Raw genomic sequence first — 25,000 nt, 5'->3', positions numbered from 1 at the left:
TTGTGGCTTCTTCTATGGTGTCTCTGTACTTCCTGGAGCTTACAGACGTGGTGCAGCCGGCTCAGGTCGGGTTCCGCTGCCACGATCGGGAGCTCAGCATGCCGTACGTGGACGGAGGAGACGAGCTCATCCCTCTGCTGATGCTGCTCAGCCTCGCCTTCGCTGGACCCGCCGCCTCGGTAACACGTCACCGCTTTCAGCCACACAGAGACCTATCAGATCCCAGACCGGGTCTGGGGGATCACAGGTCTGCTGCAGGTCCTGAGGTGCGTTTGTTTTGTGTATCAGATCATGCTGGTTGAAGGTCTGATCTACTGCCTGCAGTCCAGACTGAAGCTCCGCAGACCTGAAGGAAGCATCAACGCCGGAGGCTGCAACTTCAACTCCTTCCTGAGGAGGACGGTTCGTTTCGTAGGTATGGCTCCGCCCAGCACAGCTCCGCCCACTACACCTACACCAACCTCAGCTCCGCCCACCACAGCTCTGCCCACTATGTCTGCACCATCTCCAAGTGTTGCTGGTTTTGTTCACCTGTCTCTCGCTCTCCAGGTGTGCATGTGTTCGGTCTGTGTGCAACGGCTCTGGTCACTGACATCATCCAGCTGTCGACAGGTTACCACGCCCCCTTCTTCCTCACCGTCTGTAAACCCAACTACACCCAGGCCGGAGTGTCATGTGACAAAAACCCGTACATCACCAAAGACATCTGCTCAGGACATGACCAGAACGCCATCATGGCCGCAAGGTCAGCTGACTGCCTGTCTCTCTGACTGTCTACCTCTATGACTGTCTGACTGTCTGTCTGTTTGTCTCTCTGTCTGTCTCTCTCTCTGTCTCTCTGTCTGACTGACTGTCTTTCTGTCTGTCTCTCTGTCTGTCTGTCTGACTGACTGTCTCTCTGTCTGTCTGTCTGTCTGACTGTCTGTCTGTTTGTCTCTCTGTCTGTCTCTCTCTCTGTCTCTCTGTCTCTCTGTCTGACTGACTGTCTTTCTGTCTGTCTCTCTGTCTCTCTGTCTGTCTGTCTGACTGACTGTCTCTCTGTCTGTCTGTCTGTCTGTCTCTCTGTCTGTCTGTCTCTCTGTCTGTCTGCTCTCTCTGTCTCTCTGTCTCTCTGTCTGACTGACTGTCTCTCTGTCTGTCTGTCTGTCTGATTGTCTGTCTCCTTCTGTCCTGACAGGAAGACATTTCCCTCTCAACATGCGACTCTCTCGGCTTTCGCTGCAGTTTATGTTTCTGTGAGTACGACTGTTTTATATGTGAATTAACTGTGTATGAGATCCAGTGTTTTTCTGTTTGATTGAAAAGGAAAAGATTTGATCATTAAAGATTTAATAATGATTTAATATGCATGATTCGATAGTAATGATGTTTTGATTATAATGAAGATTTAATAATAAAGAATTAATAATGATTATTTAATAATGATGATTTGATGATGATTTAGTAATGAAGATTTATTAATGATGATTTGATAATGATGATTGTTATTAATGAATTGTTTGAATGAATGAAGCTGATGTGCTGCATCATGTCCATTCTGTGACACAGACAGGTAAAGGTGTTTGTCAGTGTAATAATCTACTGTTTCCTTTCAGATGTATTTTAACTCAACCATCTCAGACAGCACCAAGCTGCTGAAACCCGTGCTCGTGTTTGCATTCGCCATTGCGGCGGCATTGACGGGTCTGACTCAGATCACTCAGCATCGCAGCCATCCCATCGACGTCTACGTGGGCTTCCTCATCGGAGCCTTCATCGCTGCCTACCTGGTGAGACGTGAGGTTTCTCATCACAACACACACACCTGCTGTCGCTCATGTCAGGTAACACACACAATCACGTCCTCAGTGCTGCTGATCAAATGCTCCAGCTGTTGTCATGGACATCTCTGTGTGTTGTCGTGACGCCTGTGAAACAGGAGAGTGATGGAGAGTCTGATCTTTATTTGACCAACATGTTTGAACTCAGGAGTCACAGAAGTCACATGTTCCTACAGGTGGTATCTGAGGCAGGTTCAGGTTGGAGGACTGGCCACTTTGGAACAGCTGACCTGTCAGACATGGCTGACCTCACTGCTCTGCTTCTTTATATTAACAGGTTGTAGGTCACAGGTCAAAGGCCACAGGTCCAGGTCTCTCTCCCTCCTCAGTTCTAATGTTTGACTTCAGTGTTGTTGAACTTTTCTGTCTGTAAAACATTTAACCTTTTGTATCGTCTTCCTGTCGACCGTGCACCTTTTGTCTTCACGGGTCAAAATTGACCCGATCTGTTCGACTGTTTATAAAACATAGTATAAAAATATAACAGAATAATTGCATTACACCTTTTCAATAAACTTCTTTCGAGCTCATCACCGAGACATTTACACTTTCTTTTGGAATTTTATGGTCAATAAACCTGATTTACATAAAAATAGACCTCATTTTTGAGCTGAAATTTCGATTTTTTTTTTTTTTACTATAGTTACATTCAGACGAACATATGTTAATGGGTTATCACGGGCCGATATATGTCATGGGTTAGACAGGACACTGTTTTGAAACCATTGCGATAGAGTGACCTATTGCCCCATTGTAGTAGATTGAAGACCACTGATGCTATCAATTTGAATAAAACACCAAAAATTCAATGAAAATGGTGATCCTTGGTTACATTTGCAGAAAGTGTGGTAAGGAAGCATCCATGTTGTTTTCAGGCAATTATGTGAAAGAAAAACATTTCTGATATAAGAATATTTGAGAACCAGTCAAATTCCAATCTGCGGATGGGACGGGAGAGTGCGTACCACACGGGCTTAGACCTGGCCTCCATGTCATCCTCTCTCTCTCTCCCTGACTCTCCTGTCTGTCTCTCACTTCACTACCTGAATAAAGGCTCAAAATGCCCAAAAAAAACCCTAAAAAAATAATAAAATAAAAAATTTGACCCGAGGATGACGGGAAGTTATAAGGTTGTTGTAAAGTAGTTTCTCTCTCTGTCAGTGATCAACTGGATCAATAATTATCAGAGATTGAAAGGAAAAGCAGACAAGGTGGAACAGTCCGCTGGTTCCCTCTGTTCTGCTCAAAGCAGCAGAAACTGAAGAAGAAGAAAAACATGAACAAGTCAAAGACCAGAACAGAGTTTCCGTAACATGTAAACGAGTCATTATTACTGAGTCTGTTTATTTTTTTGTTTTTTATTTTTTGGGGGCTTTTTATGCCTTTATTGATAGCACAGTAGAGAGACAGGAAATGGGGAGGCAGAGAGGGGGAATGACATGCAGCGAAAGGCCGTCCGATGCAGGATTCGAACCGGGGCCGACTGCAGCGAGGACTGTGGCCTCTACACATGGGGCGCCTGCTCAACCAACTGTGACGGCCCGTTACTGAGTCTGTTTAATTAAAGTGAAAACTAAATCAACCGAAAGAACAATTGTTGTGTGTATTCTGTGAAATGACCCTGCAGCTGGTCTGAGGACCTAAAACTTGGACTGGGTTCAGAACCTGGTGGTTTACAGTCAGACTTCCTCCTTCAAACACTCTGACCTGTTTTTTATTTTCGCCCTCCAGGCGTTTCATGCCGTGGCAAACTTCAAGTCCTCTGATGACATCACACTGGCCCCGCCTCCCCCGCCTCCAAAAGAAGACCCTCTTCGAGCGCTGACGGAGCGAGGACACGAGTCCGTCTACAACAAGGGCCCTGCCTCTGCCTCGGAGAGTAATGATGAGATAGCAGCAGCTCCGGCCCCCATGGACCGGCTGGAGGGCCTGGGGCCCCTGCAGCGGGAGAAGACCTCTATGGGGAGCCTGAAGAGGGCCAGCGTTGACGTGGAGCTGCTGGCTCCTCGCAGTCCCATGGGAAAGGAGACCATGCTGACCTTCAGTAACACATTGCCGAGGGCCAGCATGAACGTTAATGGGGTGCTGGGGGCCAATGAGGGACCAGAGGATCCGGTTCAGCCGGTCCAGCCAGTCCAACCGGTGCAGCGGCGACTGAAGGCCGTGCAGGTTCCCATGGACCCGATGCGGTCACAGCAGCTGGTGTCAGAGTGGAAGCAGAAGTCTATGGAGATGAGAGGCCTGAGCCTCCGGGACGAGGCAGAACGCGAAGCCAGTGATGACGGCTCTGAGGTGGGCTCTGTGGGGACTGATGACGGGGGGTCTCAGGCCCCTCTCTACCAACCTGCAGTGCAGTCTGGGAGGACAGCCTGTAGTCACAACCCCACTCTGCCTCCAGGGGGCGCCAAAGCTGTGGCAACTCCTAGACCACCACAGATCCCCGAAGCAGGACCCCCTCCAGTGTCCCCAAAGAGTGCCCTGACCCGGGCCAAGTGGCTTGCCATCCGGGAGAAGACAAGTGGGGAGGGTTCAACCCGTGGTGCCGCCAACCAGCCGCGACTCATGCAGGTCATCGCCATGTCAAAGCAGCAGGGCCTCCTCCCATCCTCCTCCTCTGGGGAGAAGTCCTCTGAGACCACCTCGACCTGCTCTGGCACCTCCTCCACTGCTGACTCACCTTACTACCGCCCCCCCTCTGAGCAGCAGAGGGAGGGCTCAGGTATCATAACGGTGGACGCCCACGCTCCCCATCATCCCGTTGTGCAACCCCTGCCCCCCCCTCAGACCTCTTCCCTTGCAGGTAACAGTAACCCATGGGAGTGGGTGGGGGCGTCCAATGGGGGCGACCCACAAGACACCTACGACCTCAACAGCCTGAACCGAGGAGACTCGGCCGCCCGCGGCAGCAGCTTCCGGCCTCACAGATCCGCATCGCCGTGCGCCACCATCGACCCTGACCTGGCCCTGCCCCCACCTCACCCCCAGGTGGAGGTGACAGTGGACTCTAAGCGCAGGGAGATGGCCATGAGACGCAAGACCGCTCTAGTTCTGTTGGATCGAGAAATTCGTAACCAGACTGAACAGGAGAACTACTATAAGAGTCTGCAGGGACGTAGGTTCAAGGATTAGTCTTTTAGCTTTTCAAAACAAAAGCCTTATTTTAAAACTGGTCACTAACAGCACAGAACCTGGACAGCAGTGAGGACCATGTCACTATGCATCTCATGGGCTAAAGGTGATGGAAGGAAGGAGCTGTAAGAACTGAAGGTTTCCATCCAGGCAGGTCAGACCGGATCCTCAGAGGCTTAACACTGCAGACGGAACTGGATCTAACAAAGTCCAGGACTCTGCAGTCCTGTTTGTCCAATAGTCCACCAGGGAGTGGCACAGTTAGATTTATTATCATAATAATGCTATTCTCCGTTTTAACACATGTCACATGGTACAAGGACACAACTCAGAAAAAGAGCAAGAACTACAGTCAAGAAAGAGGTGGAGTCTGAAAATCAGACATGGAGATGTAGTGTGGAGGTGTTGCTCCAGAGTGGGGTTGAGGTCTGGCAGCAGAGTTGTGGACATATTGAACCAGTCCAGGGTCCTATTGGTCCCATTAGGACTTTCTCCAGTATCCAGACGAGATGTAACACATGATGAAGTTAGAGGTGGAGTCAGGAGAAGTTCCTCAGGTGGAATAAAGTGATTGGATGATAGATTTGAAGGTTGTGTCCTCAGTAGATGGACAGTGGATCAGCCGTCAGGCGACAGGGCCATGTCACCACCCTCTGGAGTATGGTGTCTTCTGTTGTGTTGGACGTCCTGAAGGCTGATGAGTGACAGTGGAGGGAGGGTCTGGTGCCATCAGAGTAGAAATATAAACTGATTCTGATTCTAGCTGATGATGATGATGATGGGTTTTGGGGGACCCCTGATGTGACGGGGGCAGGGTATTGACCAAGGGGGACTTCCACAGATTCCTAACTCGACGCAATGCAGAAAAGTGAAGATGTCCTGACTCTGTTTCACTTGTAGAAACAAACTTATCTCATGTTCTAGGTTTAAATCTGACCAGTAGCAGCTGGAGGTTCTAGATTGTTCTGACAGTGACTGACTCTTTATTAACGGTGAACAAATGACTAGAATAATTGTAGTTTATCTGAACAGTTTCTCTGAGCTCCTCCTCCAGGTCTCTGGATGTGAGGGAGGACATGTTCACTGTAGAACCTGATCGACTACTTTAGAGTTCTCAGAGTTTTTGTTGACACAATATAGAGGTCTTTGTTTGAAGGTATGGGACTTAACCACCAGCACAATGTGGTGGAAAACCTTCTTTACTTCTTTACTGTAGCTGGATGTCTCAGGACCTTTAGAACCTCTTTAGGACCTGTCTGCAGACAAGACCTGCTGCTGGGTTCTCAAGTTTTCATGTGACCACGAGCAGAGCCCTGATGATGACACAGTGTGGAGGTAGATACGGTTCATTAGTGTCATCATCTGTGGTCTGATGATCAGCTGATCCACTGTCAGTTATTCTCCCTCCATTAGATTCAGTCACTTCCTGTATCCAATCAGATGTATGAACCAGACCAGAACCACAGTCTGATCCAGACCAGACTTTATCTGTCTTCAGTGAGGAGACCGTCCACAGTGTTGAGCCTCTGAGCAGGAAACTAGACAGTTTCCATGGTATCTCATTCTGTGAATAATCTGAAGTCAAAGAGCACAGAGACGATTTTAAAGATTCATTCCTGAAGCACAAACATGCAAGAAACATGAAATCTGCAGTGAAGCTCCTGTTTCCTCAGCGCTCACACGACCACCGACCGACCACGATGACTGCTTGAGCGGCTGCTGTGGTTGTCGTGGACACTGTGGTCGTCGTGGACACCGTGGCCGTCGTGTTGTGTTACTGCGCGGCAGCCATGTGGAGGTCTTACACTGATTGTATATTACCTGGACGAGTGTGTTGTTGCCTTTCTGTTGTGATGGCTCGGTTGCTATAGTGATTTTCAGCATGTTGGCTTGTTAGTGTGCTGCTCTCTGATTGGTCGAGCCTGTTCATATTGTTGTTGTGTGTGAATGTGTGTATTTATTAAGAACGGACAATAAGAGATATTTATATAATGATCTTCAGAGTTACAGCTTCACTCTGTGATTCAGGTCAGAGGTCAAACCTCGTACCTCATGGGTTAGGGTTATTAACTGGTTGTTAACTTGTTATTAACTGGTCAGTAACATGCTAACTGGTTATCTGACTTGTTAATAAATGGTTATAAACTGGTCATCTACCAGTTACTAACAGTCAGTAACTGGTTATTTACATTTTATTCCCTGGTCATTAGCAGGTCATTAACTGGTAATTAACTGGTTGTTAACTGATCATTAACAGGTTGTTAACTGGTCATTAATTGGTTATTAACTGTAGTTAACTGGTCATTAACTGTAGCTCACTGGTCATTAGCTGGTTGTTAACTGGTGGTTAACTCGTCATTAACTGGTTATTAACTGGTTGTTAAATGTCATTAAGTGGTTAATAACTGATTGTCAACTGGTCATCACCTGGTTGTTAACTAGTGGTTAACTGGTCATTATCTGGTCATCACTTGGTTGTTAACTGGTTAAGAATGTGGTTATTAACTGGTGAATACAAGTTCTATCTCGCATTTACAAAATCTTTGTCTTTAAATTTTTTCAGCATCCGTAACAAACAAAACAAGAATTGGCTCGTTCATGATGTCGTGAGTTGAAAAAGTGTAAAAATAAAGTTGTGATATTGTTGAATATGACAGAGATGACAACATGTGTTATTGCGCTGTAGTAAAGTGATGAAGTGTCTGAGTCACAGAGTGTCTCTGTACGAGATCCTGAGGAGCCGGTTCTGAGTTGTCCCCGTTGTTAATGTGTCTGTGTTGTTGCATGTGTTTGATTTGAAACCAGACGTCCTGCTTTTTATTCTCAGCTGAAAAGGCTCAAGTTTCCATTGAATGTAAAAACATGATGATTCTGTAAAATGTCAAAATAAAAATCTGCTGCTATAAAGATTAAAATGTGTCAAACAGATGCTGCATGATCTGTGGATCAAAGTCCACCATTAAAACTGGTTCTTGATCACTCACTCACTGACGTTGTTTCTGGGCCTCACTTTATATCTGTTTGTTTTGAAATGAATCTTGTTTTATTCTGAAGGAAGATTCACTTAAAACTACGAACATGATCATTAATCATTATAGGTTGAAATTAATATCCAATGAAGATATTTCATGCATCAGTTGTTGTCCTGGTCTTGAAGTCAGAACTTTGTGTTTATAATGATTCTCTGGTTGATCATATATTATTATATTATATTATATTATATTATATTATTATGTAATATATTTTATCTCTGGTTTACAGGTCTTCTCTAACAGAAGTCAGTTTCTGTGATCGTCTCATGTGTACAAGATAAACACACACAAACTCACAGTTTCTGTAGGAGAACATCTGAAGAACAGAAACCTCACTTTCATTTCCCTCAGTTTTTCTCTGATTTCAGCTTCCTGGAGGTTTTGGTCGTCTACTTTAACCAACCACTTAGAGCTGAGGGATGAAGGACCAGTGCGATGTCAGGGGCAGGAGGCCCGCAGGAGATTTCCCTTTCTGCCTGTTTTTTTTCACTCAGCATTCCCTGAGAGCAAACCTCTGGAGCGGGACTCAACCAGGCGTTGGATCTAAAGGAGAACCAGGACTGCAGAGGATGAGCAGCTCCACAGCTCGGTGTACTGCACCTCCAGGCTCATTGTTCAGTTTCCATGGCAACAGTGTTGATGGCTGATGCTACAATAAGAGCTCCAACACACACGCACGTACGCACACACACTAACACACACACACACACACACACGTGTTTCCTCACCTGATGCAAAAATGAACAGATGAGGTGAACTGTTGAAATGTGACGTCATCACATGATAAATGAGCTTGTAACTTTGTGTCATAAAAACTGGATCATTGGTAAAGGTGAAGACTGTGTGATATTACTGAAAGCTCTGGAACAGCTACTTAACTGTCTGTATCTGTTAGTGACAAAGCAAACAGAGAAGGAGGGGAAACAGGAAGCTCCTGAGCTGGAATCAAACCAGAGATGTGGAGTGTGTCTCCGCCACTTGTCCAGTGCAGTACTGGACCAGTACTGGTCCATTCATGCTGGTCTACCAGGACACAATTGTAACGTCTGACTGATCAAAGTATAAAATCATTTCCAAATAGTTAAGTTACTGTGGTGAAACTTTACCTTGCAGAGGATTACTAAATTGCCCCCTGTTGGCCAAAGAGCATCCCTACAGACATATACACTGTGTACTTCTATACTTGTGAGGACCCTCATGGACATAAAACAATCTGACTCCACCTGAAACACAAACCACATGTGGTATCCTGACCCTGAACTGGTTCTGACCTGAATCATAAAACCAATCTGAACCCTCAACATGAGGATCAGACGAAATGTCCTCACAAAGACAGACAACACCAAACACACACACACCTCCCACCCCCTCCCTCTCTGTTCTTTATTTCCTGGAGGCGATTCAGCAGCAGTGTTGCCATGGCAACGGTGACCAGAGGAAAGAGAGAACAAGTGTATGTGTGTGTGTGTGTGCGTGGTAATTTATCACTTTAACAGGCTGCTTTACACGTGTGTGTTTCCATGTCTTAAAAAAAGTAAACATATATGTCATAAAATATCACAGTATAATTTGTCATAATAATGTCATGATGTCATATAAATGTCATAATATATCAAAAAAAGGCATATAATGTGTCATAAAAATGTCACAGTATAATATATATATATATATAATATAATATCATAAAAATGTTATATGTCATAAAATTGTCATAGTACATTATGACATATTATCACAGTATAATATGTCATAAAAATGTCACAGTATAATACGTCATAAAAATGTTATAAGTCATAAAATGTCATAGTATAATATGTATCATATTAATGCATATATAATATCATTTTGAAGGATCTGATTGGACAACAACAGATTCCTCCACAATGCCCCAGGAACATTTCAGATGTGACCAGATGATGCATATATGCAATATCTACATATATGATACAGATATATTTTAGAGATCTGTAGAGAGATCATGTGTTTGTTATGACAGGTCCTCAACTGGATCCTGACATGACTTGTTATTACCTGCCCTTTTCTTATTATTTAATTTTTTTTTTACCTGTTATTACCTGTCATTACCTTTGTTATTACCTGTTATGACATTTGATATTACTTGTTATTTTCCACTGTTACACAGTTACACACAATCCTGGTTGTTAATGATGAAAACACTCGTCACATGAACACAATTCTGCTTCACACAGTTTAACTTTATTTCATCTTGTCTACATTAATCTCATCGTTTGTCTCTATGGTGCTCAGCAGCTGATTGGATGAGGAGAAGAGATGTCGTCTTCAAAGACCAATCAAGAGCAACCTATTCTGTTGGAGTGTTCCAGTTTAGAACCATTTAAAGTCCTCCTGTGGGTCCTGGACCTGGACCCGGATCTAGTCCTGCTGGTCTCGCTGGTTCTCCTGGTTGGCAAACACTCCAGCCTCCCATCGCAGAGCTCGTTGGTTTTTATGTCGAATGACTCGAGTTGACTCAACCACCTGAACACAAAGATACAGAGAGACAAGAAGAAAGAAACAAGAGACACAGAGACAAAGAGATAGGGAGACAACAAGACAGAGACAGAGAGACAAAGGGACAGAAACAAGAGACAAAGACACAGAGAGACAATGAGACAGAGACAGAGAAAGAAAGAGACAGAGGGACAAAGAGACAAGGAGAAAGAAACAAAACACAGAGAGACAAAGAGACAGACACAGAGAGACAGAGGGACAAAGGGACAAGGAGAAAGAAACAAGAGACAGACTGATGAAGTTGCGCCACATTCTCCACAAAGTTTGAAACGATGTTCAGTTCAGTCAGGATGTGATTAGTTTAGGATAAAGACTGGAAACAGGAGGATACAGTTAGTTGAGCCTTGTATAAAAACTGAAAATAGCTAGCTTAGCTTAGCATGCTGAACCCCACAGACAGGACTGTGACATAGAAGCATCAATGTTGAACCGGTCCTACCTCGTTGTTAACGTCGTCAGTTGGCTGGATTCCTGCGTACTGACACAAAAACAAAGAGGAAACGTTCAGTCTGAGACACTCTGCACCGGTCTGGTGACAGACTCAATGCTTTTCTATCTAGGCTCTTAATTTGGTGAAGACCTGAGCACAGAAGGTCAAAGAGCAGGCAGGAAGTAGCTGGTAGCTTCAAATAAGAGCCTTGTTATTGACTCACCGAACTCTCGTCCAGCTTCAGCTTGACTCGTCTGTCCTCAAAGTCCTGAAGCAGGGTCTCTGTGAGACCTCTGAGAGGAGGCGGGGCTGACCTTCCCACTCCATGGGAGGAGGAGGAGGAGGAGGGGGGAGGAGGTGAGGTGGTCCAGGGCTGAGCGGTGATGAAGGAGATAGAGGGCAGACGGACAAAGGGTCGAGGGGAGGAGGAGGACAGACTGACCGTTTTATCTGAAACACAACAGGAGGAAGATACATGAGTGACATCATGAGTGACGTCGTGTGTGACATCATCAGTGACATCATGAGTAACGTCATGAGTGGCATCATGGGTCACATCATGAGTGACCCAATGTGATGCCAGCTAGACTGCAGCGTTGACCTCTGACCGGAAACAGGAGGATATAGCTAGTTTAGCTTAGCATAAAGACTGGAAACAGCTGGCTTAGCATAAAGACTGGTAACAGGGGGAAACAGCTAGTTTAGCTGAGCATAAAGACTGGAAACAGGGTTACAGCTAGGTTAGCATTGTATAAAGACTGGAAAAAGCTAGCTTAGGTCACTGTCTCTTTAAAAGAGGTCAGAGGTCACTGAGATCAGAGTGATTGGTCCAGCAGGTGGAGCTGTTTATGGTTTCCTTTGACCAGGACCAGAGGACCATAGACCAATGAGAATCAGGTCTGAATCAGTAATGTAGGGCTCTGAGACCAGATTCAGCTAACACACACACACAGTGTTAAATTCTTTTGCTAGAAACCAAGAACTGACTGTGACTCTGAGAAGAGAAACGAAGCTCAGAATTACAACAACTACAAACATCAGTTACTTCAGTGGTTTCATGTTTCCAAATCGAAACCTTCCAGTTAATCATCAGTCAGACTCCTCAGCCCCCTGAAGCTTCTAGACTTTGGTCGTTCTCTCTGAGTTACTCATTGTCTCAGTTTATATGTGACACACACCAGAGTCTATTCAGGTTTTAGCTCCTTCCTTCCAGGCTGCCGTAGGTTTCACATCTTTTCTTTGAAATTCAACCAGCACAGATTTAACACCTGCTGCGGAGACAGAATCATCACAGCTGGTTTAATTGATGTCAAAGGTCAAAAGTCACTACAGTATCACTGTGTGGTTTAGCAGCGGTGGAGAGACTAAGCAGAAACCTACACCAATGAAAAGCGAGAATATTGAACGTCATGTTGTGTGTTTGAGTATTTCCTGGCTTTGAGCAGTGACCTCCTGACCTCCTTGTGAAACAAACCTGAGCTAACAAGTGAATCAGTGAGATTTAGAGGAGCGCATTTGAATTTAACATTTGAGAAAAAATGTTGAACCTTTTTCTTTAAGCCAGATGTAGAACAATCAGGAGGTCAGGTTTAATCAGAATCAAACTGACTTCACCATGAAAAGACACAGTGACTAAAACATGGACCGTGTGAGGCTGGTTGCAGCTCAAGGTGTTTCCTCTAAATGTTTGTAGAGACAGGACCACAACTCGTCCCAAACAATCTGAAACAAATCAAATAACTCAAAACACACACAGCGAGCCTGGGGCTCTGGGGCTCCTGGAGGTCTGGGGTCCTGGGGTAATTGCCCAGGTTGGTAATCCAGCCTTGATAGTGATCACATACCTGTATTTGCAGGTGGGTAGAACTGACTGATGGCCATCTTGGTCGCCTGTTCCACCAGAGGTGCTGGTGAGAAAAGCTGCCGGCTGGTTTTCTCCCTGGACTCCCTCAGCTCCTGCTCCCGTCTCAAGACCTCCTCAATTTCCTTCTCAATGAAATCCGGAGCACCTTGTCCTCTGGACTGCAGGCCGGTAGACTCCAGGTTTTCCCTCCAGGACCGAGGTGTGGTTGAGGTTGCTTCACGCTCAAGTGTTAGTGTTGGGAAGGAGGGAGAGGAGGAGCGAGAGGATAAAGAAGTAATCCGATCCTGGAGGAAACCTCTTGAGTCCTGCACCCCTGACTCCCTTGCACTGGAGAAGGGAGCTGAACTCATTTGACTGATGGACAACTGGGTTTCTTCAGGGTGTCGATGAGGACAGCAGGGAGAGGGGGAGAGGTCTGTGTCTCCGGACTCAGACGGAGGTCTTTCCTCTGCCTTCCTGTCTTTGTCTTGTTGGTCAGACTTTATGTCCTCCAGCTGCTGTGAAGGATCTTGGTTGTATGTTCCAAGGTTTCCACCCTGCTGCTGAGGTTCCTCTCTGCTCTGGTTCTCCCTCTGGATCTGTCGCTGGAGGATGAAGCTCACCCGGGTCTTTTCTTTTATTTTAATGGGTGTTAGCGGTGACTGTAAACGTTTTGTTTTGATCTCGACCATCTCCAGCCTGCTGTCGTCATGTCTCAGTCCTCGAGAGCGCCGCAGGTTCTCCTCGCGTTCCTGAACTAGCCGGATCTCCCGTTCAATCGGGGTCTCGTACTCACTCCTGTTGTCTCGCTGTGTGTTGTCATTGTTCAGGCCTTCGTCACTGGTGTAGCCACCACTCACTTCCACCATCAGCTCCTCCAAGCCGGAGTCCAGGTCATCAAACACACTACTCTGTCTACTCAGACACTCCTCAGTCCGGCACACCATCACTTTCCCCTCGAGGTCTGTCTCACCCTCTTCTGATGGTTTAAACGCAGTCGTATCTTTGAACGTCTCCACCAACCTTGATGAGGACACTTCAGGATTTTGCTCAAGAGATGTGTTCAGGGGTGTTTTTGAGGACCCCAGAGGGTTGAGGATTGCAGTCAACCGGTCCTGCTCCATCTTCAGGAACTGTTGTCGGGCAGTGCTGAAGTTGATCTGCTCGTTGTCGATGGTCCCAGGTTCAGCAGGGTGAGGAGGTTCTGGTCTGGAGCTGACAGGACTGTAGCTCACACTGAAACCTTCTATCAGTTTGTTTGTAGACCTGCTCAGATCTAAATTCTCCAGAACACACAGCTGATCTTTGAACACTGGGTTCTTCTTTGGTGCTTGGCTGCGAATGATCTCTTTGCGGAGCTGCTTCTCCTCTTCCTCCCCGACCACTTTGATGCCATTCTTTGTTTCCACTTCATACTGCGACTCTACCTCTGAGAACAGGGTCTCTGGCTTCCTGCTGCTGCTGTAGGTCTGTAGTTTGAATCCTTTCTCCTCCTTCAGGGTGGCCAGCTGAGCCTGCCGCTGTGGTGAGACCATCCAGGCTTCGTTCAGTTCGGCTTCAGGACTCGTTGGATCCTCCACAAAGGAATAGAAGCCACAGTGAGAGCCAGAGCTGCTGCTGGGACTGCTGGGGTCACTGTTGCTACTGAAATGCCACTCGTCGCTGACGCTTCCTCTGTCCTGTGACACAGCAACCTGCCGGACCTGAACCACTACATCCGGGGCCCCTTCGCCCTGCTGTGAGGAGATGACCACTGACGAATGGCTGCGTGTGACGGAGATGCTGTCTGAGCTGAAGAGTGAATCATCCCTGTCAGAGTTGTCACTTCGGGTGGGGCCAGCAATGGTCCGCAGGTCTGACGGTTGCAGCAGGGGAGACAAGGGTTTCAGCACCCACCTCCTTGGGGTACTGTCCATGGCTGCAGGTGGAGCTTGAGGTGGAGCTGTAAGATTAGCGGGAAATGGTGGCTCTGATGGAGGAAGATGATGAACGGAGCTCGGTGTTAGAACATCCTGACGATCAGCCGCTGAGAGTCTCTGAAATAACAGGAGAGGGATGTTACTATGGAAACAAATCAGTTACAAGTGGATGCTGAGAGGATGTCAGTTTTTATGGAAACAACACAGAATTCAGGTTGGATTCCATGGAAACAGGTGTGTTACTACGGAGATGGCAGCAAGGACAGGTTACAGTTACTATGGAAACAGCAGCAGCATCAGGCTATGGTCCCTTGGTTCTGTACAGAAAATGAATTCCTGAAACATTGAATGTCTTCCTTTAACCTGTAGAAGCTGTCAGATATTAACAGCTGTGTTTCTATGGTTACAACTGTCACACTGACTGTGTGACTGAAGGTAACTTCTGACTGTAGATGGATATATGATTGATTTTTATGTTTTGGAGAAAATAAGATAAATTCAGGTAAATGTGAAGAATGTCAAAAAAGTTGATCAGAGCTGACTGATCAGTGATGACACAGTTACAGTGTCATAAACGGAGATCAGGTGACTGTACAGGTGAAACATGTACCTGTATTTCATCACTGGAATCAGTTTATAATCACGTCTGTCTTTATGATGTGTCTTATGAAGTGTTTACAAACTGCTGAGTTCAGACTAATTAATCAACAGCTGAAAATTTTGAAATCATTCAATCATCAGGTCAGTTGGTCAGTTTATTCTTTTGTTGATTGAAGGTCAAAAGATTTTCAACCTGATGATAAAACATGATTCAGAATGAGGTCAAACACAAACACATATAAAACTGTAGCCTCCAGTGTGGTTCTACATTAACTATTACATTAACTAACCATAACATTAACTAACTACCCATGTTACACACAAACATTAAACCAAGCTGAAACGAGTTTGAACCTTCTTTCACTTTTATACTGATCAGGGTCATTATTCACAAAGCATCTTAAGTCATTCCACATTACAGTGTTCCTTACACAATGCTGAATCGCTTAAAAGATACCACTCAATCATGAGGGAATAATGATCATTGTGGAGTTTGTGAGGGATTAAATAACATCTCCAACCAACCTTCTCACACCTCAACTCACAGCCTGGACCAGGCTGCCAGTTACGTTTAGTTAGGCAGTCTAGGTTTTTTTGTTTTTTTTTCCATTGAGAGAATTGAATGTAAGTTTTTATAGTCAAATTTAATTCTCCCGGGTTGACATAAACCTCATCATGCAGATGCATTTTGGAGAATGCACTTCTTTAGTAAACAACCCCGGATCCATTATTATTTCATTTGTATCCTTTTTTTCCTCCGTGTTGTTTTTAGTATTTCTGCAGGATGTTTTCACAGGCACAGACAGTCTTTCATCAACCAATCGCCGTGGTTCCTACAAGGGAGCTCGTCCATGAAAATTGACGTCAGCTATAACAACAGAGTCTCACTCTTAGCTTAGGAGTTTTCGCTTCTCCTTACTAAAAGTGGGTCTCAGCAGCTTTGTGAAGAGGACTGAAGAGAAAACCTTTAGTTAAAAACCTTTAGTTAAAAACTTTGAGTGTGACTTAGGAGAACGCTTAGTGGTAAGATGAAAATGCTTTGTGAATATAGGCCCTGATCAGTTTCCGTGTCTCGAGACAGTCAATTATATTTCACACACCACAGACACACACACACACACACACACACACACACACACACACACACACACACACACACACACACACACACACACACACACACTGGGTGTAGGTGTGGACACAGTCACATGTTTCTGAGGCAGGTTTTCCTCAGTCGTTTTACTTCAGTCTGTCTCAGTCTGATAAACTGCAGTCACTCTGTCAGTCTGCTGATAACACACACACACACACACACACACACACACAGTTACAGACTAAACCTCCAGTTCCTACTGCTTTAACAAGAAAAGTAGCGGACAGACAGGAGGTCAGAGGTCAGAGTCGGGATCAAAATGAACACTGAAAATAAAACAATGAAAACAGTCAGTCACTCAGTCAGTCAGTCACAGTTTCACATGTGACTTGTTCGTTTGTAAAAGACGAAAAAACAGTAGAAACAAGTAGAAGTGAACTGAAACCAGTTCTACCCATCATCTATAAAAAAAACAAATCATCATCAGCTGATTCGTCGTCATGGAGATGATCAGTCAATGTAATTTTGGTTCACTCATTAACAGGTTTCTCTCTGCAGTCAGTACTTTTATTTCTTTTCAGAGCAGGACTTTAACCTGTGACACAGACTGTACAGTGAGATGTCAGTATGTGTGAACTGTGCAGCCTGCAGGGGGCGCCAGCAGCTTCATGTTTTACACAGAGACATTTAAAGTGTTAAAGTTAAAATATTTAGTACTTTGTTTGTTTGTTTGTTTGTTTGTTTGTAGCAGTTTGTTCTGATGCAGCAGTTTGATCATTAAAATATAAACACTGTTAAACACATGAACAAACTGCCACTTCACCTTTAACCGCTGCTGATATCAAAGTTACATTTTGTTTTTAATATAATAATAATAATATAATAATATTAAAGCGGATTTCCTTACCTTTCCTTTTCCTGCGGCAGCAGCACAAACAGCCTGAATTCCAACTGACAAAGTTCACTGTCTTTCATCCCATCTGAGGCCCAGCCCACCACACACAGACCCCGCCCCCTGACACACACACACACACACACACACACACACACACACACACACACCTGAGCCCAGGTTCTGGGTCTGTGCTGTGGTCCTGGAGTATCCACAGACGCTGCAGATCTCTGACGTTTGATTCTCACCTGTCTCAGGCTAAAATGTGACTTCCAGCAGTTTAAGTTCAGGTCCTGGTCCGTGGTTTAGTTTTGTCAGCTGCTGCCCTCTGCTGCTCATACAACAGGAAGTAAGCTGGCTCAGTCAAAGAGGGAAACCCCGAAAAACCTCTATATACATTATGTTAAATATTATATCCCTGTATATTATAACATCTCAGTGTCACTTCTCTGTGATCAGGACTTCATTCATTCACTTTAATAACTTCTATCAGCTGGATGAAACAGTTTGTCTGTTTGTTTCATTGTTTTCTTTTCTTTGTTTGATTTTTTGTTTTGTTTGTTTGTTTTCTTTGTTTTGTTTTGTTTTATTTTGTTTGCTTGTTCATTTTGTTTTTTTGTTTGTTTTTTAGTTCTGTATGTTTTTTTGTGTTCATTTGGTTTTATTGTTTGTTTTATTTTAGTTTGGTTTTTTTTGTTCATTTTGTTTGTTGCTTGTTTTGTTTGTTTGTCCATTTTGTGCGTTTGTTCATTTTGTGCGTTTGTCTGTTTGTCTCACCTTGGTCTCCTGGTCCAGACTCTGACAGAGAACCTGCCATGGAGGAGTATACCTGAACATCCTGACCTCCACTGCTCTCAGCTGAATCTGACTGGTTCCTACTGGAAAATGATGATGATGATGATGATGATGATGATGATGTCAGACCCTCAGCCAGCAGGAACCAATCACCATCAGGCCTGAGAGAGACAGAGAGGTAGAACTACATTCACTCAAGTAAAGTTTAATTTTCTGCAGTGACCTGTGACCTGTGACCTTCTTGCTGCGTTGGCAGATTTTCATTTTCATCACAACTCAGAAACAAACAAGAATAAACATATTTACAAACAGTTGTTTACTCCTGTTACAGTAGGAGCACAGCTGTCAATCACTGTGGGAGGGTCAGCAACGAATAATCACATCATCTGAATGTTGGAGGTGGGCGGGGTTAACATACACTTTAGATTTATCATAACTTCCTCAAACTGATTCATCAATCAATCTAATCAACTGATCAGAGACACACAGGTAAGTGATGTCATGATGATGTCACACAGGTAAGAACAAACAGAAACAAAGTGAACATGGACTCACCTGCAGGTTCAACTCGGCCAGCTGATGGAGGACTGATCCACTCAGAATGAGAGTCTGTGTGTGTGTGTGTTTGTGTGTGTGTGTGTGTGTGTGTGTGTGTGTGTGTGTGTGGTGGGTGTGGTCAGTCATTGTGTGTGTGTGTTTCTGTTGGTCAGCAGCATTCCTGAAATATTCTACTGCTCAGCACACACACACACACACACACACACACACACACACACACACACACACACACACACACACACACACACGCACTCACACACTCACACACACACAATCAAATCAACAGACCTGTCAGTTGCTGTTGTTTCCTGCAGGAGGCGACACTGACCTTCAGTCAGCTGGTTACCATGACAACAGGAACAGTCTGCTCGACATCCCAGCCAGAGGCAATAAAAACAGGAGGTGGGCACGATGACACTGATTCCATCACACAGCACAGACAGAAACCTGATCTTGGACTCTGCAGGTTTCTGTGATCTGGATGTTTGTCTGTTTTTATTTATTTATTTGTTTTTATTTATTATTTGTTGACTACTTCTGTTTTTAAATCACAGGTTCATTTAACATCATTAACACCTTTAGAGTCATGGAGTCATTCTGGTGGTTTTACCTGCTGTGGTGGGTCCCGGGCAGATGTGGGCAGGTCAGAGACCAGTCCTGCAGGGACAGACTCTGTTGAACTTCATCAAGTAATAGAAAGTTCAACAAAACCAGGAAGTGAATTAATTTGTGAGGGGACAGGCAGAAACCTGATGGGGTCTTTTTGAACCACCCAGGACCTGAGGGTCCGTCTGTGGTGGACATGAAACGGTCAAAGGTCACAGACCCATGTTATTTTCATGTTCAATAAAAGATTCTCCTGCAGCCTGACATCCAGTTTGTGTTCGTCATGTGACTGAATCAGGCCTCAGGTCTCTGTCCATCGTCGTGCAGCTGGTTCAACACTGTGACGTCTGACTCATCAAATCTTAATCTGACAATATCAATTTTCTTCATTACAACAAACAAAACTGAACTTTAAATGACATATGATTTTGTTTGTATCATATGTCACAGATTTGATGATTTAGAAATCAATATTTTGGCATTTATTTATTATTCATATTATCTATTTATTTGTGTTATTTATCCAATTACTTATTTATTGTTTCTTTCTTTATTTGTTTTTTATTTATTTTTATTTAAAATTTTTACCAGCTGTATGAAACATGTTTCTCTGGTAATTGCTGATCTAGTTGATGATCATGATGGTCATTGGCTTAACTCACTGCTAATGCTAACAGAAGATTCCCTGCTGCTGCTTCAGATTAAAACTTCAACTGGACAAAAACAGAGGCTTTTATTGTGAAGCAGTCACAGGAAACTAAGGCGTTTGTCATTGAGGTCAGAGGTGACAGCAGTTGATCAACTTTATTAAAACAACCTGAGTTTGTTTGGCTGCACTGTAACACACACAACTGATGTTACCACGGTAATCACAGGTGTCCCCACTGTACCTTAAGGATTACCTTCAGCGCTGACATGCTTGTAATGGCAGGAAGCTGCTACAGGGCGGCTAAGAGTGACGCGCAGTGAGACCTGGAGAGAAGAAGAATGAAGCTGAGGTCACCTGACAGGTGAGTCCATCAGACCAGGACCACAGAGACCGGAGGTTTGACAGCAGCTGACATCGGATCATGTGACTGAGCTGAAGGAATCACTAACGAACAACCATCAGTTTAATGCTTCTCTTGTTAACGACTTCAATACGTGCAAGTTTTTAATGGTGAATAAAGTTCATGAAATAAATCACAAAAACTACCAGCTCAATCAGTTGAACCAGTATGAACACAATGACAGCAGCACACTGCAGAGCTAACAGAACAGTCCTCGTGCCACCAGGACCACTCAGTTGAGCTGGACCAGGAACTGGATCAGGAGATGGATCAGGTTCTCACTTCAGCTTCTGATCAACATTATTGATGAAGCAGCTGAGTTTAACATCAGCACCATCAGACCAGCTGTGTCTTTTTTCTGCTACTTCAGTTGGCCATCTTTGTTGTGTCGTCACCATGGCGACCTTCCATCAGCAGATCAGTTCAGATCTGTTAATGAAGTACATGAAGCTGTTTAAAGCTGATGTGTGTCTGTGTGACAATGTGAGTCAGATGTCAGCAACTGGAGCTGAAACACATCACTGAGAACATCTGAACCAGACTGAAACATATGGTCTAGACTAAAACATCTAGTCCAGACTAAAACATCTGGTCCACACCGAAACATCTGCTCCATACTGAAACATCTAGTCCAGACTAAAACATCTGGTCCATACTGAAACATCTGGTCCAGACTAAAATCTCTTTTCCAGACTGAAACATCTGGTCCGGGCTAAAACATCTGTTCCATACTGAAACATCTGGTCCAGACTAAAATATCTTTTTCAGACCGAAACATCTTGTCCAGACTGAAACATCTGGTCCATACTGAAACATCTGGTCCATACTGAAACATATGGTCCAGACTAAAACATCTAGTCTAGGACTAAAAAATCTGGTCTAGACTAAAACATCTGGTCCAGACTAAAATATCTTTATCCAGACTGAAACATCTTGTCCAGACTGAAACATCTGTTCCATACTGAAACATCTGGTCCAGACTAAAACATCTAGTCTAGGACTAAAACATCTTGTCCAGACTGAAACAGCTGGTCCAGACTAAAATATCTGCTCCAGACTGAAACATCTGGTCCATACTGAAACATCTGCTCCAGACTGGTGGGGATGATGTCATAGAGGTCATGTGATGTTGTTTTGTGATGTTTGTAAACAAACTCAGACTGTTGTTCTTCACCGTCTGTCACTTTATTTTCTGTTATAAAACCAAGAGAAACATGAACATCTCTACAGTTAATGGTTTATATGACGGAGCTTCAACAGAGAGCAGGTTAATGATACAACTCTCAGGACTGCTAATGATAAAGCTAATGCTATGCTAATGCTAATCAGGTGCATCACCACTGGAAACATGAGTACAAAAGTAAAAAGGCTTCATTAAAGCAGATGAGAATGAAGCGACAGGGAACAGGAGATGATGTCATGTTGTTAGAGGCGTGGCTTAGAGCAGTGGGTGGAGTTTAGTTTGTGTATTTTTTTTGTCCTGGAAAGTCTCCGTCTTTATCTTTATATGACTTTATAATGTCATCAAGCAGCGCCTCTGCAGGTCACATGATGCTGCAGCACTTACACAGCTGCTTCTCCTTCTTTACTTCCACTGCTCCTCTTTCCACCTCCCCCGCCACCTCCCCCGCTGTCTCCCCGTTACTCGCTGGTATCGCTACCGGAGGTTTGGTGGTTGGTGGCGGGTCAGGGGAGGCGGGGGGGGGCAGTGCTGCTGTCTGGGCTGTGCTGCTGGCCTCCTCCTTCCCGCCTCCTTCCGGTGATGTTTTGCCGTTGGCGTCGTCGATGAGCACGAGCTCGGCCGTCACCGTCCCCTGCAGCCCCAGCACCTTCTTGGTCTCTGCCTCGTCCTCCACGCTCTGGTATCCCATGAAAACCATGGTGACCGGGTTCTCAGCGCTGGCCTTAGCCACACTAGGCTCGCCACCAGGTTTGGCCTCCAGCCCCGTGATCTCCCCTGCGACCCGTGCTGGCTTGGACGGCGGCGACTCGGGCATCGCCTCCTCTTGGACCTCCACGGTGGGGAGCGAGGTAACGGTGGCAACAGTCTGTGACATCATCGAAGCTTCATCGGCTTTATGGATGAGCTCTTCGACCTCAGAGGAGCTGAGCAGGTGAATGCCGTCCTCACCGTTCATCTCATGGACCACTGAGAGACAGAAACAAGATCAGGAACAGAGTCCGGATCAGGACACCTGGCTGTTACAGTTCACAGCTGATTTGATCACAGCCAGCAGCTATGATGACAAGTTAAACCACCAGAGGTCACAGAGACGAGAACATGGTTCAGTCACCTGTCTCCCTCTTCCTGTAGGTCTCTGATGACTGCGGTCACCTGACAGTCACCTGACAGGTCATGGTCAATCATGTGAGGAGGAAGAGGAGGGGGGGGAGGGGTCATGCAGGTCTCATGCTGAGTAAGGTTTCACTTTAAGAGAAGTCACTGTGTGAACACTTCACTGTTTCTCTGTTCATATGAGCCTCAGTAGAAAAAAGACAAGAAATTTTCTGAAACTTTCCCTCCACAGTAACAACAGGTAACTTCTCGTAAAGCCAGTTCTGTTTGTTTGTTTGTTTGTTTTTACTTGCTGTCGTCACCTTTCTGCTCATCCTCGTAAACTTTGACCCCTTGGTGAGAGAGGTCAACAGGAAGTGTGGTGTTTGTGGACAGGACCCGGGTTTCCCCCGTCAGTCTGTCCCGCTCTACTTTAATCTCCACCGAGTACATCGCTGTGGGCGGGGGAGGGGGGGGGTGTCAACAACAACACAACAACACACAAAGACACAACATGAGACAATAAACAGACAGATGTTAGACAGACAGACAGACAGATGTTAGACAGATGTTAAATGTAGAAAACACAAACCTGAACTCTTCCTGCTGTCACCTTTTCCTTTCACCTGTGTACACCTATGTACTCTGACCTTTTACCTATAACCCCTGACCTTTATAAACAGGTCACATGATTCATGAGAGAGGAAAGAAAAATCTCTTTTATTATGATTATTGGTGAGATATTGAATCATCTGAATATTGAAACCTTGAGGGATGTTCAGAGGAAAACGCCACTGATGCTGTTAACATCTGACCTCTGACCTGTGACCTGACACCCTGATGTCTGTGAGACATCAGAGAACAAACAGACACTAAGATACTGAACTAAAGCTGGACCACAGTCTTGTCCTGGGGGGGAGTTCAGCTGTCACTCAGTGGACAGAACAGACGAGTTAATGATGAGTAAAGAAAAGAAAGATGGCGACATGTTTATTAATGACAGGTAACAACCACTGAAGCTGAACACTGCATCAACTGAGACTGAGAGTCTGAGCCTGCTCAGACCTGGACCTGGACCCGTCACCATATTCTACCTCTCTTCTCCTCTCTGACTCACCTCTCTTCATCTCCTCCGCCGCTTCTCTTGGTTTGTTCATTCGAGGACTTTTGTGAACCTTAACCTCTGGAAAGGCTCATGAGAAAAAGGAGGCAGGCACAGAGACAGAGTAAAGCCTGAAGCTCAGAAGATGAGGTCATCACAACACTCATCACACTGTAATATGATTCATGTAATCTGATTACACAGTAATATGACTACAGTAATCTCATGAGACTTGACTAATAATAAAAATCGGATTATTGTAGTCTGATCACTGATCTGATTACTCTAATGAGACTAGTGTAATCTGATTACTTAAATCTGTTGAGTCCGGTAGAAGCTGAGCTCTGTACTCTGATTACTATAGTATTATAACTAATTTCATTACTGTAATCTGACTAGAGCAACGAGACTACTGTAACTGGACTACTGAATCTTTTATTTTGATCCTTAAAGTAATCGAACAACCATAATCAAAATTCTGTCATTGTAATGAAACTACTGTAATTCTGCTTATTCTAGTCCGACTACTGTAATCTGATCACAACAAACTGATTACTGTAATCTGACTACTGCAACATGACTATGTAATTATTGTAATCTGCCTACTACTATGATAACAGTAATATGGTTACTGTAATCTGATCACAGTTATAGAAAAGAGTCCAGCAGAGTCCTGCAGTCTCACCTTGGACTACCTGACCTGACAGTGCAGTTCTTTCCTGCTCACGGCTGCTGTGACCTTTGATCTCTACAGCTGATCAGAGAGACACAGTGAGAGAAACAGTTTGTGGAAAATGGCACAAAAACAGACAGAGAAGAAGAGGTTTACCTTTATCTGATCCTGATGACACCTGGAGAGAAAAAGACAGAGGAAATTCAACTTCAAAACAAAAGTCACTATAGATCAGCAGGAAACAGAGACAGAAACATAAAACCTGAAACTAAAACTACATCCAAAATACATGAGATTGACAATGTAAAGTCTAGAGCCCCCTACAGGCTGCACCGTCCAACTGAACTGTAATCTGACTAATGTAATCTGACTAATGTAATCTGACTAATGTAATCTGACTAATGTAATCTGACTAATGTAATCTGACGTAAACTAATCCAACAAAAACTTTGTGTGTGTATTTAAGTGTGTGTACTCACTGTGGTATGTGTAATAGTCTGACACACAGATCCAGTCTCCAGACTGACTAACTCCCGCTCCAACCTGCAACACACACACACACACGCACACACACACATACACACACACACACACACACACACACACACACACACACACACAGACAGACAGACCTGAGCTGCCCACAAATTTT

General features: G+C 44.7%; 3 protein-coding genes across 11 annotated transcripts in view; 1 reads left to right on the top strand and 2 right to left on the bottom strand.

Annotated features, from left to right (window-relative positions):
- plppr3b (phospholipid phosphatase related 3b) overlaps positions 1 to 7,936 on the top strand; it is a 9,689-nt gene extending 1,753 nt beyond the window's left edge. Inside the window, exons 3-8 of the mRNA XM_023424256.2 lie at positions 1 to 179; positions 289 to 415; positions 550 to 745; positions 1,178 to 1,235; positions 1,596 to 1,769; positions 3,552 to 7,936. The exon at positions 1 to 179 is cut by the window's left edge and continues 7 nt beyond it. Coding sequence (XP_023280024.1) covers positions 1 to 179; positions 289 to 415; positions 550 to 745; positions 1,178 to 1,235; positions 1,596 to 1,769; positions 3,552 to 4,949 — 2,132 coding nt within the window. The 3' untranslated portion in view covers positions 4,950 to 7,936. The remainder of the gene's footprint in view (positions 180 to 288; positions 416 to 549; positions 746 to 1,177; positions 1,236 to 1,595; positions 1,770 to 3,551) is intronic.
- Positions 7,937 to 10,176: 2,240 nt separating this feature from the next.
- Positions 10,177 to 17,449, bottom strand: misp (mitotic spindle positioning). Its single transcript, XM_087178750.1, has 5 exons — positions 17,306 to 17,449; positions 12,788 to 14,822; positions 11,167 to 11,393; positions 10,953 to 10,991; positions 10,177 to 10,480 (listed from the first exon to the last, which is right to left on the bottom strand). The coding sequence occupies exons 2-5, from the start codon at positions 14,700 to 14,702 to the stop codon at positions 10,376 to 10,378; spliced, it is 2,286 nt and encodes a 761-aa protein (XP_087034876.1). The 5' UTR covers positions 14,703 to 14,822; positions 17,306 to 17,449; the 3' UTR covers positions 10,177 to 10,375.
- Positions 17,450 to 21,459: 4,010 nt separating this feature from the next.
- Positions 21,460 to 25,000, bottom strand: part of palm1a (paralemmin 1a) — an 11,370-nt gene continuing 7,829 nt past the window's right edge. Inside the window, exons 1-6 of one of the 9 annotated variants that reach the window (XM_087178753.1) lie at positions 24,828 to 24,941; positions 24,505 to 24,526; positions 24,361 to 24,429; positions 23,691 to 23,765; positions 22,897 to 23,028; positions 21,460 to 22,447 (exon numbers count right to left, since the gene is read on the bottom strand). In XM_087178753.1, coding sequence (XP_087034879.1) covers positions 21,843 to 22,447; positions 22,897 to 23,028; positions 23,691 to 23,765; positions 24,361 to 24,429; positions 24,505 to 24,526; positions 24,828 to 24,926 — 1,002 coding nt within the window. In that variant the 5' untranslated portion in view covers positions 24,927 to 24,941 and the 3' untranslated portion in view covers positions 21,460 to 21,842. Of the gene's footprint in view, positions 22,448 to 22,896; positions 23,029 to 23,690; positions 23,766 to 24,360; positions 24,430 to 24,504; positions 24,527 to 24,827; positions 24,942 to 25,000 lie in introns of those variants that run through there. The other 8 variants (XM_087178754.1, XM_023424147.1, XM_023424148.1 and 5 more) reach the window with 8 other exon arrangements.

This window comes from Seriola lalandi, unplaced genomic scaffold (assembly GCF_002814215.2).
Source record: "Seriola lalandi dorsalis isolate HSWRI2012SDOR001 ecotype SW California unplaced genomic scaffold, Sedor1 jcf7180002054722, whole genome shotgun sequence".
In the NCBI taxonomy this organism is placed as follows: domain Eukaryota; kingdom Metazoa; phylum Chordata; class Actinopteri; order Carangiformes; family Carangidae; genus Seriola; species Seriola lalandi.
Note: the sequence above shows the minus strand (reverse complement) of the source record. Positions and strands in the feature narration are given on the sequence as shown.

Coding starts and splice junctions, on each gene's coding strand:
- misp (XM_087178750.1), bottom strand. CDS start 14,702: ATGGACAGTACCCCAAGGAGGTGGGTGCTGAAACCCTTGTCTCCCCTG. Junction 10,992..11,166: donor TGAAGCTGGACGAGAGTTCG/GTGAGTCAATAA, acceptor TTTTTGTGTCAG/TACGCAGGAATCCAGCCAAC. Junction 10,481..10,952: donor CTGACGACGTTAACAACGAG/GTAGGACCGGTT, acceptor CTTTGTGTTCAG/GTGGTTGAGTCAACTCGAGT.